Source organism: Pelobates fuscus, chromosome 11 (assembly GCF_036172605.1).
Source record: "Pelobates fuscus isolate aPelFus1 chromosome 11, aPelFus1.pri, whole genome shotgun sequence".
Taxonomy (NCBI): Eukaryota; Metazoa; Chordata; class Amphibia; order Anura; family Pelobatidae; genus Pelobates; species Pelobates fuscus.
The window spans coordinates 33,984,836-33,999,957 of NC_086327.1; the positions used below are offsets into that span (position 1 = coordinate 33,984,836).

The 15,122-nt window shown below is 45.7% G+C and overlaps 1 protein-coding gene across 1 annotated transcript in view; it reads right to left on the minus strand.

The window, feature by feature from the left end:
• Window positions 1-235: 235 nt before the first annotated feature.
• Window positions 236-15,122, minus strand: part of LOC134578090 (carcinoembryonic antigen-related cell adhesion molecule 16-like) — a 152,633-nt gene continuing 137,746 nt past the window's right edge. The window contains exons 6-8 of the mRNA XM_063437080.1: window positions 6,006-6,043; window positions 2,300-2,332; window positions 236-983 (exon numbers count right to left, since the gene is read on the minus strand). Of these exons, the coding sequence (XP_063293150.1) occupies window positions 936-983; window positions 2,300-2,332; window positions 6,006-6,043 (119 nt within the window). The 3' untranslated portion in view covers window positions 236-935. The remainder of the gene's footprint in view (window positions 984-2,299; window positions 2,333-6,005; window positions 6,044-15,122) is intronic.

A 15,122-nucleotide genomic window follows, 5' to 3' on the forward strand; every position in this document is an offset into this window, starting at 1 on the left:
GTTTACATAACGGGCATTCCAGCGTCACTGTTTTATAACGTTTTTGTGCTATGCTGATGATGTAAGACTCTAGAATTCTGTATATATACATACACACACACACACACACACACACACACACTTACACTTTGATGAGATTTTGGATTGCTCTTGTAACCTGAGAGGTCATTCTATGTGTTATATTGTTATTCTGTTTGTTGACTTTGGCTTGTACATTGAATAGTATTATGCTGATCTTGGCTTTGGCTTGTTTTCTCCTCCTGTTGCTACTCTGCATTCCTTTGACCATGGCTTGTTATTGGACTATTCTGTCCCTGCCTTATACGTTAAGCACAGTCACCTCTAATAATTTGGTCATTTGTACTTTTACCTTTACTGTTTTGGATTGCATATTGGGGACTCTATACCTTCCTTACAAAAGCATGTCAAGTACAGCCTGGAGTGCCTTTTAAGATAGCTCTTAAACAGAAAGGTTGTAACTTACTTTTCCCTTTTGACACACAAGACGGTGCTATACTCAATGATTTCAAAAACATTGTGTGTTGCAATATTTTTTTTCTTTAGTGTAAGAAACCAATCCTTGGGTAGTACTTAGCACAATGTGATCAAACATTTCTATATTTGAAGTTTGTGTCACTGTGGACATGTACACTTTTCTTCATGATTTAAAATCTCCACAAGAAACATCACGTCATGTGTCAAAATCGGTTTAGATGTTCTGTAGTTATACAAGTTCCTTCATTTCCTCACTTGGTAAATCAATATTTTAGCAATACTGAAGCATAAACAGAAGTTGTGTCTTGGCAAAAAAAAAAATATATTTTAATATTAAAAACACAAAACATGGCACAATATCATAATGCTATCATGCTTGTAACAATGATATAAAAATATCACAGTAATATATTTTGGAGAGAAAGATCATTGTATCGTTGTCATCCTCTCAGCTCACCGTATGTGTCCTGATGTTTGAATTGCAAAGTCTATAATATGAAAGCAACATATTTAATGAACACTGATAACATCTTACAATTATTTTTCATATTTAAAACTTACTAGATGCACAGCTAGTACATTAAATAATCACACATGTATTTCCTCTATGGATAGTCCTTTGTAATATCAAATGCTGCAAAGCCAAATATAAGATACATAAAATATGCTCACATCCATTTGACAATATTTCAGTCAAATTATCTCTGCCGGTTATTTTTTTTTTTATTTATTACTGGTATTTATGAAGTGCCAACAGATTCTGCAGCACTGTACAATTAGTGGAGAACGTACAATATACAGATACAAATACAAGAGGTAGAGAGAGCCCTGCCCGTAAGCTGATATCTAGCCATTGGAGCTCTTTTATGCAAAGTGCTTAGCTAGATGGTCCATGAGCTTACAATCTAAAGGAAACAGTGAGGATTTGAGACAAAAGGTAGCAGGGGAAATATGGATGTGATGGCTAAAAGAGTTAACAGAGAGAAGCAGCTATTGGTAAATTGTAAAGGGAATGAGGAGATAATTGAGTGAGAATCTCAAACAGCTGGAGAGGCATGCTATATATTGGGGGGGGGGGGGGGGGAACCTGGGTGGGTGATAGGAGGGGAGGGTGGGGTGGGTGGGTGGGAAGCTGGTGAGGAAAAAAAATGCAGATCTTCACTGGGTTTGAGAACAGAGAAGGAGATTGAACAGTTATATGAAGGTATTTACAGCTGGAGGGAGGATAGCAAAGAGGCTGAGGGTGGGGGGGTGGGAGGTTAGACTAGCCATGTGTTGAATACAATTAGAAAGTTTAGCAACCAAAGTCTATCACCCAAAATAATAGTAACTGGGTACATGAAATATTGGTCAGAAACATGAACAATAATAATACAAACTGCATGCACAGAATATTATTATAAATGGTTATGCATGATAATATTGTAGCAATCCAAGAATAGAGGAGGTGGAGTATCTTCCAAGATTCAGTCAGTATCTGAGAGTGGTAGGTGTTTCTGCAGTATGTGAAATGCAGATGTTCACTGAGTATTATTGTAAAGTGAGGCCTGAGAGTGGTAGGTGTTTCTGCAGGATGTAACATGCAGATCTTCACTGAGTTTGAGTGTGAAGTGAGGTCTGAGAGTGGAAGTGTCTCTGCAGGATGTAAAATGCAGATCTTCACTGAGTTTGAGTGTGAAGTGTTAGTCTGTCTACCTGTCTATATATGAATTTAATATATGGTATGTCACTTCCTTCATTATATTTTCTTATATTTATAATTTGTATATATGTTAATTGTCCTCACTGTTAAAATAAAACTCACCATATAGGACGGATCTTCACTGGATGCAGGATTCTGAAATTTAGGAAATAGTAGACATTACACAAACTGATCTAAGTTGTTACATTTACTAAGTATCTTTGGAAAGTAAGAAATTAATATAGTAGTTACTAGATTTGAGCATTTTGAAACTTAGTGTTATGCCCTATTTTTTTGCGATTTGCAAATTTTTTTAATTTTGTATCTCCAAATAGCCACTTGGGAGAATTTCATGTGTTAAATACAATTGGAAAGTTTAGCAACCAAAGTCTATCACCCAAAATATTAGTAACTGTGTACATGAAATATTGGTCAGAAACATGAACAATAATAATACAAACTGCATGCACAGAACATTACAGTGGAAAACTACAGGTATAAATGGTAACGCATGATAATATTGTAGCAATCCAAGAATAGAGGAGGTGGAGTATCTTCCAAGATTCAGTCAGTACCTGAGAGTGGTAGGTGTTTCTGCAGGATGTAAAATGCAGATCTTCACCGAGTTTGAGTGTGAAGTGTTAGTCTATCTACCTGTCTATATATGAATTTAATATATGGTATGTCACTTCCAATATTATATATATATACAAAAATTATAATTTAGGCACTCACCCCTGAAAAGTTCCGATAAATCTTGCCTTTGGTGCATCCAACGTCCCAAATATACATCAAGAGATAAACTGGAGCACTCAAAAGGACTTCTCTATAGTGTATTTATTGTGAAAAAAGTTTACAACAAAATGTAAAACATCTTAATCGACGTTTCGACCCCTCAGGGTCTTTTTCAAGATCGAGATTGAAAAAGACCCTGAGGGGTCGAAACGTCGATTAAGATGTTTTACATTTTGTTGTAAACTTTTTTCACAATAAATACACTATAGTGAAGTCCTTTTGAGTGCTCCAGTTTATCGCTTGAGATATATATATATATATTGTCCTCACTGTTAAAATAAAACTCACCATATAGGGTGGATCTTCACTAGATGCAGGATTCTGAAATTTAGGAAATGGTAGACATTACACAAACTGATCTAAGTTGTTACATTTACAAAGTATTGTTAGAAAGTAAGAAATTAATAAAGTAGTTACTAGATTTGAGCATTTTGAAACTTTGCGTTATGCCCTCATTTTTTGCAATCTTCACATTTTTAAAATTTTGTAACTCCAAATAGCCATTAGGGCAAATTCCAAAACTAGAATTAAAGAGCCATTTTGTATGTTTTTTGATTCAGAGTTCTGTTGGTGGCTGATGACTCATAGGAAAAAAGATGATTAATGGTTAGAGGACCGCCACTGTCAACAGATCAAATGAGAAGTGAACAGGAGAGGGAAAAAATGGAAGAGAAGTAAAAAAATAAAAAAATAAAAAAAATGATATATGTATATATTATATACTTAATAAATATATATAATATCTAAATATTTACATACAGATTTTTACTGTTCTGCCTATGCTCTTTATCCATGGCTTGCATGGTAGCTATCTAGGCATGCACATTTGTTATCAGACAAATCAAATTTTGTCTGAATTCAATTTTTTTCTTACTAACTAACTAACTAACTAACTAATTGAGCCATTTATTTTCTCAAAGAGGGAAAAATATGGACTTATTTGTCAAGCAACTGAAACATTAAAATTATAAAAAAGGCTTTTTTCTTCTTAATTTGGATCTTTCGGGTTTTTGTAGATATCTCTCTAATTTGGCATCATCTCCTTATTTTGGATAGCTACAATAAAGAGTACCAAATTAGGGACTTGTCTACTAAGCAACTGAAAAAGCAGATTTTCTTATATTTCACCTATAGCTGTTTACCAGCTCTCCTAATTGTCCATGCCTTTATATTAAGAATTAGGCTTGCCATGTTTCTGTGTCATGGGTTTGCCTTTGCCTCCTCATAAAGCCCATTTGAATGTCTGTGTCTTCATGTTTCTGTGTACTTCAACTTTTAACCCCTTAAGGACACATGACATGTGTGACATGTCATGATTCCCTTTTATTCCAGAAGTTTGGTCCTTAAGGGGTTAAAGAAGGTAGAATAAAATCCTTTAAAAACTGTTGTGAAAATAACTGCCCAACAATACAGTAATTTTGCAAGGCACCAAGGGCAGCACGTTTTATGTCCTGCACAACAGCATAAAAAAAAAACATTTAAAAAACAGAATGCAGCACTTTTCACATCATAAAAAATATTTTTCAACAAATGTTTTCAACAGTAACCTAATTTTCTAAGTAGGGGAACCCCACATCATGGTGCCAAATTAGGAAAGCCATCTACTAAACAGCGCCCTAATTTGGTATCCTTTTGGTACTTGGACTGGTACCGTCGAAAAAAAAATGTTTGGGGAAATTTGGTTATCATTTTTGTTTCAGAATTTAATTCTGATAAGGTTAGTTTAAAATCATCCCTCCTGCCCATACCCACTGTGCTGTAAGTAGGAGGATGTCTACTAAATAGCGAGCAGCCAGTGACCAGTCAGCTATTGTTGCCCAGCTGCTGATCCAATAAAGGGGCACAAGTCAGCTCATGCCCTCATGATGGGGAACATAATAAATTAGTAAAGGAGGGAGGACATCGTCTCCCACGAGTGGAGGTTATTAAAATAAACAGAGCGGGGAACAAGTGTCCCAATGCATCCCCACTCCCGTGTCCTGCGAGTCTGGGCTATCAAACAAAATGAACAGGGGGTTTTATGTCTCAGCCAGCTCTCACCCATTGGCAGGGGTTGGAGGCTCTAAATACTATAGGGGGAGTGGACCTATTGCCCCTCCCCAGCACTCAGCCATTAGCAATGGTTGGGGCTAATATTAAAAATCCCCCCAACAGTAACCAACAGGCCCCTAAAAAGAATCCTACCTACCCCTTAACCCTAGAAATATTGAGATGGAGGCAGCCAAGAAACTAAATACCTGTACAGTTAAAATGTTCTAGTTACCATTAGATCACTTATTTGTTTGACTATCTTCAGCCCCAAAAAAGGCAAAAAAAAATCCATAAAGTTGAGTTGCAACTGTTAAATAAAAAGGAGCCAATAACAAAAAAGAAACTAAAAAAAAAAAAAAAAAAATCCTGATAAAAAGGGTGATCCATCTTTACCCCACAAGGGCTCTACACAGAGTGAGCTTTCTGAGAAAGACTTATAAAATCTTTACAAGGCGGACAACTTGAGTCAGAGAGCTATGATTAGGTATCTAAGTCAACCAAACAGACTGCTCTGACCGGTAAATCTCAAGGCTTACTATTTGGAAGTAAGTAGTTAGTAGTATTGGTAATATATTTCTAGTCAATAAACCACAAATTGTTATGAAACCATCATTGATTTGCAAATTTTAGGCTACAATAGACAAAAAAAAAAATCTCCACTTTTTTCCAGATTATTTTAGCCTACATTTACAGTTATTGGTGAAATGCTGACAATCCACAGTTTAGTGGATAGCTCTGATTGTGTATTTAGCTTATGAGTACGGTTACAGCGCAGGAGACTCAATTCAAGTATTTTTTACCTGTCTTGGACTAAAAAAAAAAAAGCTTTCCAATGTTTATTTTTTATTTAATATAGAGTGTAGTTGCTCATCCAGTGGATACAGTAAGCCTAACATATTTGGAGTGTTGAGCTAGATGGCAAGGCTCAAGGGGGTGAGGTTATAGAAACAAGGCTGTACCCTGTCTCTCCCCCCACATAAGGCTGTAGATATATACAACTCACCATGCCATTTTTCTTCACATTTTCATATTCATGAGGCTCTAAAAAAAAAAAAAACATGATAATAAAAAGAGAAGGAAATGTCATCTCCTTCTACAAAATCCCTTTTACCCCTTTCCACAAAACCCCTGCCCCCTTCTACAAAACCTCTGTCACCCCTTTGACAAAATCCCTGTAACCCTTTTCTACAAAACCCCTGTTACCCCCTTTTACAAAATCCCTGTAACCCCCGTTTACAAAACTCCTGTCATCCCCTTCTACAAACCCCTTGTCATCCCCTTCTACAAAACATGTCACCCCTTTACCCAAAACCGTTGCTCCCCTGCCCACTCTCTACAAAACCCATCACCCTCTTCTACAAAACCCCTGTCACCTCCTTCTACAAAACCTGTCACACCTTGCCACGAAACCCTTGCTCCCCTCTGCAAAACCCCTGTCACCTCCTTCTACAAAACCTGTCACACCTTTCCACAAAACCCTTGCTCCCCTCTACAAAACCCCTGTCACCTCCTTCTACAAAACTTCTGTCCCACCCTACTACAAAACCCCTGCCCCTTCTCTACAAATCCCTGCCACTCCCTCTTAAAGTCCTTCCTTTTCTTTTTATCAGATCAACTAAATACAGTGTGCATATTCACCCAGTCGTTTGCCCTCCAGTAACTATAACACATACTTTGTCTCTGACACTGTCTGAGAGTTTTCCTTTTACCGTATCTTGACATATGCACCGTCGTTATTCGGCAGGTGCTATTTTAGTTTACCTTAAATAAAACACTGACACCAAATTTATCTGTTGGATTATAACGTCCACAGCTTTATTAATTATTAAATATATAAATAAATAAATTAACAATTTAGGGTCATTGTCCAGCAAACATTATATTACTATCCCCCCGCACAATACCCCTGACAATGACCCTATCTTTTGAACAATAATTAACATTCACTTAACATATAACCAGTAACACACGGCCTACCAGAGAGGCCCCAAAACCATCTCTTAACTGTAGGGGTGTACCCAGACACCCCTACCCCCTAGGTTCGTAGCCACCGAAGAGCTTGAACCTACCAACACTCTAATCCATCTGGCCTACTCCAGCCTAGGCCTTGGCCTGTCCATTCCCAATTCCAGCTAACTCCTGGCTTTAACACGCCCTGTTCCCGCCGCTGTGACCAAACGGGATCAAAACTCAACTATAGGGAGGGAGGGAGGGAGGGACAAGTGACAGGTCAGTGCAATTCAGATTAACTGGCTCCTCACTTAAGATGGCCGCCTATTTACACTACCTGACTCCTCCCCTACTTAGCCCCGCCCTAAACATCCCATAACTTTCCACCTGCCTACTTCCTGGCCTTGTCAAGGCCCACTCCCCTGTTTCACTGTTCCATGGGCTTCATGACATATGCACCGTCGTTATTCGGCAGGTGCTATTTTAGTTTACCTTAAATAAAACACTGACACCAAATTTATCTGTTGGATTATAACGTCCACAGCTTTATTAATTATTAAATATATAAATAAATAAATTAACAATTTAGGGTCATTGTCCAGCAAACATTATATTACTATCCCCCCGCACAATACCCCTGACAATGACCCTATCTTTTGAACAATAATTAACATTCACTTAACATATAACCAGTAACACACGGCCTACCAGAGAGGCCCCAAAACCATCTGTTAACTGTAGGGGTGTACCCAGACACCCCTACCCCCTAGGTTCGTAGCCACCGAAGAGCTTGAACCTACCAACACTCTAATCCATCTGGCCTACTCCAGCCTAGGTCTTGGCCTGTCCATTCCCAATTCCAGCTAACTCCTGGCTTTAACACGCCCTGTTCCGCCATAGCACATGACTTGATCCCTTAAGGACATGTGCGCCCCCCACCACCCTGAAACAGGGCCAAGCTAATCCCTTCCTGAAAGCCTAGATTGAGCAAGTCACAACCCACGTCTGACAAGTGTACCCCGTCTCTCCTAAAATAGCCCGGCAGCATGTCCTCCAGTTCCCTATGCCGAACTACAATGCCCCCCACTCGCCGCACAAAGCTCGCCATTGCCCTGTTAACCTTGCCCCTGCATCGAGCCACTGCAGCTGGATCCCTGGCGTGCCGCCACGTGAAACGGGGGACCATTTCCGACCAAACCACCACCACGCCAGGGACCAGGTCCAACAGCCGATCAACGTCTCTCTTCATCCGTCTAACCAACTCCCTTTGCGGAATCAGACCCAAATCATTCCCACCCCCGTGTAATAAAACTATGTCTGGTGCAGACCCTCCGGCCAACCTGCTAAACAACGTACTACTGAGGCTTTGCCAGCTAAACCCCCTAAAGCCGAACCAAGAAATCGACACTTCTCCTTGAGGAAAACCCAGCTGTGCTCCACTTCTCCGAACAGCAGCCCTCTTCTGAGCCCAATAGACATACGAGTGGCCCCAGATCCACACTCTCCATCCTGCAAAGAAAAACACGTTAATACCAAACAGATGGATTCCGCTTCCATCACAGCATAACACTGCCCCTCTCACACCAGCCTATCTGGTCTAACGTATGATCTAAAACGCAAGGACTCCCACCTCCCTATGCGTTTAATCCTCTCGTCCCCCAGTCCCAGCCGTGCGGCCTCGGTTGCCGCCCCAATTCTAAAGGAGTGAGTCCCAAATTGCCCCGGCTCCAGGCCTAGCTTACTTACCCCCTATCCGAAACACCCTCGCGAACTGGATGCGCGACAGAGCCGAGCCGTCCTGGTGCACCAAGAAGCAACCATCACCCCCCGGGCGCAATGCCCTGTACTCTGACCCCTTTTCAACTGGGCACACCCCTGACCAAGGCAACCCGAACAGCACAACTGTGCAACCTTTACCAAAAATGTCCATCTTCGAACGGCGTAACTGAATTTGCACCCTGTCCTCGCGAACCTCCACATCTGTGAGCCGAAGACCCCCAAGGCCCATCTTGTTTGCGCTTACCAACTCCCCGATACGAAAAGCCCCGAAAAAGGCCCACACAAATGCCACCGTGAACAACGACACCTCGAATGTGGAGCTGCAAATGCCCGGTAGAACCCCCACCAGCTCCCGCAACAATTCAAAGGACACTGGTCTACGCGTGTCTACCGTTTTCTTCCCCCTCTTGAATCCCTTCACTGCCTGACGGACCAGGAAGTGTTTGGTATCATCAACCCAGCCATTGAACTTAAACAGGAAAGCCAAGGCAGAGAGATGCCTATCCACCATGGCAGGCGACGCCTGAGCCGCGAACAATCGACAGAGCAACCACAAAAGTGCATCCAAGCGTTGCCCCTCCCTAGGGGCGCTACTCACCTGAGCCACCGTCTCGTCCCACAGTTTCCAAACCTTTACGTAAGACGCCCACGTGCTCGGCGCCAGTGACCTCCTCACACAGTCTCCAAGCAGGCCGTCCCGAGTTGCCACATCACACCCGGGCACTCCTGTCCCTGGGCCAGCGCGTCCGGCACAGCCTCCCGAAAGCGTTCCCACTGAAAACGAGACAGTGAGTCAGCCACCACATTCTGGAGCCCCGGGATGTGCCTAGCCCTGAACACTATGTTGAATGACATACAACTAAGCACTAATTGTCGAAGCAGGCGTACTACCGGGGGCGACGAGGCGGTCAAGCTATTGATCGCTTGCACTACCGCCATGTTATCGGAGTAGAATACCACCTTTTTGTCAGCCAACTCCGTACCCCAGAGTACCACTGCTACAACGATGGGAAACAACTCCAAGAACGCCAAGTTCTTAATCAGAGGACTCACCTTCCACGGTTCCGGCCACGCCTCCGCGCACCACTTACCTGCCAAGTAGGCCCCGAAACCAATACTGCCGGAAGCGTCTGTAAACAACTTCATCGCGGCCGACGACACCGTCGGTTCCCGAAAGAACACTGTCCCGTTAAAGTTGCCCAAAAACTGCTCCCAAACCCCCAAATCGTCCTTCATCTCGGCCGACACCCGAATGTAGTGCGACGGCCGCCGCACCCCACTTGTTGCTTGCGCCAACCTCCGACAAAATATCCTCCCCATGGGGATCACCCTGCACGCAAAATTAAGGCTCCCTACGAGGGACTGGAGCCCCCGCAAGGTCACCTTCCTCGCCCCCTTGACCACGTCCACTAGCTGTCGCAGATGCCGCCATTTATCCCTAGGCAGCCTGCATTCCCCGAGCTCCGAATCAATTTCGAGACCCAAGAAGCTAAGGCACGTGGTGGGGCCCACCGTCTTGTCCCCAGCCAACGGCACCCCAAAGGTATGCGCCACCCGCTGAAAAACCCTCAGTACCTGAGCACACCGCTCAGAGTCCCGCGGGCCGACACACAGAAAATCATCCAAGTAGTGCACTACAGCACCCCCCGCCGATTCCGTGCGCACCACCCATTCCAAGAAGGTACTAAACCTCTCGAAGTAAGCACAAGAGATGGAACAACCCATAGGCAGACACAAGACCACGAAGACTTCACCCTCAAAGTGGCACCCCAACAGGTGGTGACAGTCCGGGTGTATGGGCAGCAGCCGAAAAGCCGCCTCCACGTCCACCTTGGCCATCAGCGCCCCACGCCCTGCTCTCCTACCCAGCTCGACGGCTTTGTCGAATGACGTGCAGGAGACCGAGCATAGGTCGGCGTCGATGTCATCATTCACCGAAGACCCTTTCGGGTGCGATAAATGATGAATCAGACGGAACTTTCCCTCTTCCTTCTTGGGGACCACCCCCAATGGTGACAACCTCAGATTCGCCAAGGGCGGGGCCGGAAATGGCCCCGCCATCCTCCCTGCTTGGACCTCCTTGGCTAATTTCTCCCGCACCACCCCCGGGTGTTCCCTGACCGACCTGAGGTTCTCACAAGGTGCCCCCGGCCCCGTGGCTTTGAAGGGAATTTTGAAACCCCCGGCAAAGCCCGCCCGAAGGAATTCTGCCACGGCTTGATCAGCGTATTGCCTTAGCCAAGGCAACATCGCGCCTACCTTCACTGGTGACACCCCCAGCGGGAGCTGTGGGAGTGGCCGCTCCCGTTGCTCCGCCCCCTGCGGCCGACTTACCTTTCTTGAAGCACCGGTTAACCCCGTGGGTCCCGCCGCACCCTGAGCATTCATGCCGGAATCTACAAGCGGATCCCCACTTACACTGTCCTTCATTGAAGGCCCAGCAGGTACCTGTCTTTTGACCTGCCGCCACCGCCCCCCCCGGGAGCGGTGCCGGCAGTCCCTGGAAAGGGCGCATTCTTTTGCGCCATCATTAACCGCATCCAAAGCGGCAGGTCCATTTGGTCCCAGCGCATGGAAGGGTTGGCCGCCAGTCGCTGACGGAACTGCTCATCATACCTCCACCATGCCAACCCCCCATAGGTGCGGTATGCGTCCCCGATTCCGTCCAAGTAACAAAACAACTGAGAGCAGCACTCCGGCCGCTTCTCCCCAATAACACTGGCCAAAATGCAAAAAGCTCGCAGCCAGTTGCCGAAGGTCTTCGGTATCTTGCGATACCTCCGCCTTTTCTCCTCCTCTTCCTTCTTGGCGTCCTTCTTGTCCTCCTCTTTTAAATCTAAGAATTCCTCCAGGGGAAGAAGGGAAAATATTTCCACGAATTCCCCTTTCGCAATCTTCTCCTTCACCTCCCCTTTCAAATGGCAACCTAACGGCCCCGCGAAGGACACATGTACATTCTGACGCGCTGCTTCCGCAATGTCCCCACCCGTCACGTCGAGTACCCCGTCCCCCACCGATGATCCGTCAGGCTTATCAGTGGGCCGCGTTTCCTCCCTGTTACCACCTGTCACTCCTGAGGATACCCCCACCAACCCCGACCCTCTGCCTTCACCTGCTGACCAAACCCTATCGAACCTAAGCGGCTCCCTATCCTCTGACCATGAATCTATGAATGACTTCAAACAGTGTATGAATGTCCCCGGGTGTGGTGTAGAGGAAGACTCACCGCTGATGCCCCTGGCCACCGCAGGCCGCGGGGTTGCTGTCCCTCCATCCGCCATTTCTGACACTGGAGCTCCCAATAGTCGCCGACTCCTGCCCGCCTGGTCCCGCCTCAGAACCGCTGGTGAGTTACTCCGCGACCTGTAAGGAGAAGACATCCTGGGTAGTCTGCCCGAGTAGCTCCCTACCCGCCCTTCCTCCCTACGCTCATCGCCGACTGCCCTGGATCCTCTCCACTGCTCCTTCCGACCTCCCTTGCTGGGCGCTCCCCGCCGCTGTTCCCTGAAGCTCCTCTCTGAAGATCTCGATGCACTGTGCCTTCTGCTCCGCCTCCCTTCCTCTGACCTGGACCTCCTTCTCCTCTCCCTGACGCTGAACCTGGACTCGCTGCGGCCTAGCCGTGAATGGCTCCTGTCCCTGCTCTCCCGTCCTCCTGACCAGCTCCTGTCACTGCTGCACCTGGCGCTGCAGCTGCGCCGCTGGCCGCCCTGGCCCTTCACTGCCGCATCCCTGTCACTAGGCCGTACCTGAGGGCAGCCGGATGGGCCCCCCCGCTCTATACTGCCACCCCTTGCTCCCCGGTATCGTGCTGAAACCACAGGCTCTCCCACAGCCGCTGCGCCTGGCCCCCCACCGGCCGCCCCGTCTGACTCCGCCATAACTCCTAAGGATAAGCCGCCTGTCGCCTTCCTAGCTCCAGAAACCCTCTGAGCCGCCCGACCCGCTCCGCTGTCCTCTCCTCCTATTCCACTGAGCTCAGTCCTGGCCCTCCCTCCGGCCGCCCCTCCGGATCCCTTGCTGGCCTGGTCTCCCCGCAATGCCTGGCGGACCGCTGGTGCTGTGGTAACCCGACTAGCATTCCCCCTTTGCCCCTCAGTGATACCGCTGGAGGTTGACTCACCGGGACGCTCAGTCCGTTGCCCACTGGCCGCGTGGGTGAAGCCATCCGCAGCCGCATGGTCCGCTGGTGCTGCAGCATTCCCGCTTCCTGCTGTCCCGCCGGCCGCCATTACGCGGGGCGCCTTCTGACCTCATGGCCTCCGTTTTGCGCCCGCAGTCGCCTGCCCGGCGGGTCCGCCTGAAGGCGCCTGCCGCATTCCCTCCTCCGCTGCTGTACTCGGTCCGGCCTCCGACCCGCCGACCGCTGAAGGGCTCCTCCGCCGCCGGGCCGCAGGGGCCTCCCCCGGGCTCAACCTCTGTGGCGGCCTGGTCCTCCGCGCCGACCTCCTCTCCGGTCCCTCCGCGTGGGTGGCAGCCGCCCCGATCTGTTCATGCAGCCACGCCAGCCCTCTATCACGAACCGCCGCCCGAACTCCGTCCAGAATCTCCTCTAGGGACGCCATTACCTGCAGAGGGAGAAAAAGAAAAAGAACTCCGCCGACCAGCCACAAGTGACAGGTCAGTGCAATTCAGATTAACTGGCTCCTCACTTAAGATGGCCGCCTATTTACACTACCTGACTCCTCCCCTACTTAGCCCCGCCCTAAACATCCCATAACTTTCCACCTGCCTACTTCCTGGCCTTGTCAAGGCCCACTCCCCTGTTTCACTGTTCCATGGGCTTCAGTTTTATTGCTGTATGTCATTGTTGCATGCTGCTGTTACACATATTGATTTTTGGTTCATGAGGAAGTCCAATTGTACTTGGATGAAATGCGTAGAACCAGTTTTGTTTTCACTTTATTAGTGTATTTTCACCTTTTATAAATAAAGCCGTATATTTTCTTACCACCATCCTCTGGATTTCGTTTTTTAAAGGAAAACACATGGACCAAGGCGTGGGTTTACAGCCCCCCAACACCATCGGGGGAGGCACCCTTTGAATGCGTTTATATCTCCAATCTTGTGAGTGCAAAAGATTACCAGTGCACATATATAATTTACAACAGTAATATACTATGTTTTGTTTTTGTGTGATTATACAGCCATTTCCCATGTTTTCTTGTTTCTATTCCTATTTGATGTAAGATCACCACCAGTGGGAGGCTGTCCTGTTTACTATTAGATAAGTATTCACTATACTTAACACTCTATTCACACACTTATCTCTGTGGTGATAGCACATTTTTATTGCTGCATATGTGGATGACGTATTTTTCTCCACAACAATCCACTGACCTCCCTTCCAAAACTAGTGTATTTTCTTCAAGCATATTCTTTGTTTCTAAACATAAACATGGACAAGTCTGTGTTTCTGCCCTTGTTGTCCAGGTCCTATTAATAAGGCCAATGCGTTCTTTATTCCCAATTTGTCCAACAGACCAGAATGAGAGGTTTCTGGTAGAGAGGAGCCTGCACAAGCGCTACGCATAGAAGATTTTGATCTTTGCTTTTTTAACTTAATCTGTTTAATGCATTATCTGCTTATTGGATTAGCGAATTGGGGCTCATTACCTGCCTGTTGCTTACAAAACAAAATAATGCCTAAACATAAAAGACAGGTATAATGTAGATTTTTTTTTATTTTTTTCAGTTTTTTTTTTTCTTGTTTGTTTAATATGGCGGACACATATACATATATGTTTCAGTTGTGTTGAGAACATAATTTTATTATTTTTTTTTCCATTGCTTTGCACACCGATGCTTAGAATCAATTAAAACAGAATACTATCTGTAATATTAAAGGGTCCCTCTATGCACATAACAAATTTACATTATTGCAAAGTGGTTGATAGAAATCTAAGAGTACTCTCAAACCTGTTTTTATCGAGCTATTTCATCTCTCTGGAGATCAGCTCTGCAGAACAGTGCATACAACCTAGTGCACTAAACAGCTGTATCCAAGCTGAAAGGACCCACAGGATGGCTGTTAACAGTTTATAGAGTAATTCCAATCATCATAGGCAATGAAGGATAAACTACTTATCCCATAAATTTCTGTTATAAAGCCTTGCCACGCCCTGCAATTAGGATAAGAACACTCTGATTGGCTGGTTTAACCCCTTAAGGACCAAACTTCTGGAATAAAAGGGAATCATGACATGTCACACATGTCATGTGTCCTTAAGGGGTTAAGCCAATCAGAGTGCTCTTTGTCATTTTACACAGCGTGGGAAAATTCCAAAGAACTTTCCCACGCTGTGTAAAATGACACAGAGCACTCTGATTGGTTAGATTCCAAGTCCACCAATTACAGTGCTCTGTGTCATTTTACACAGCGTGGGAAAGT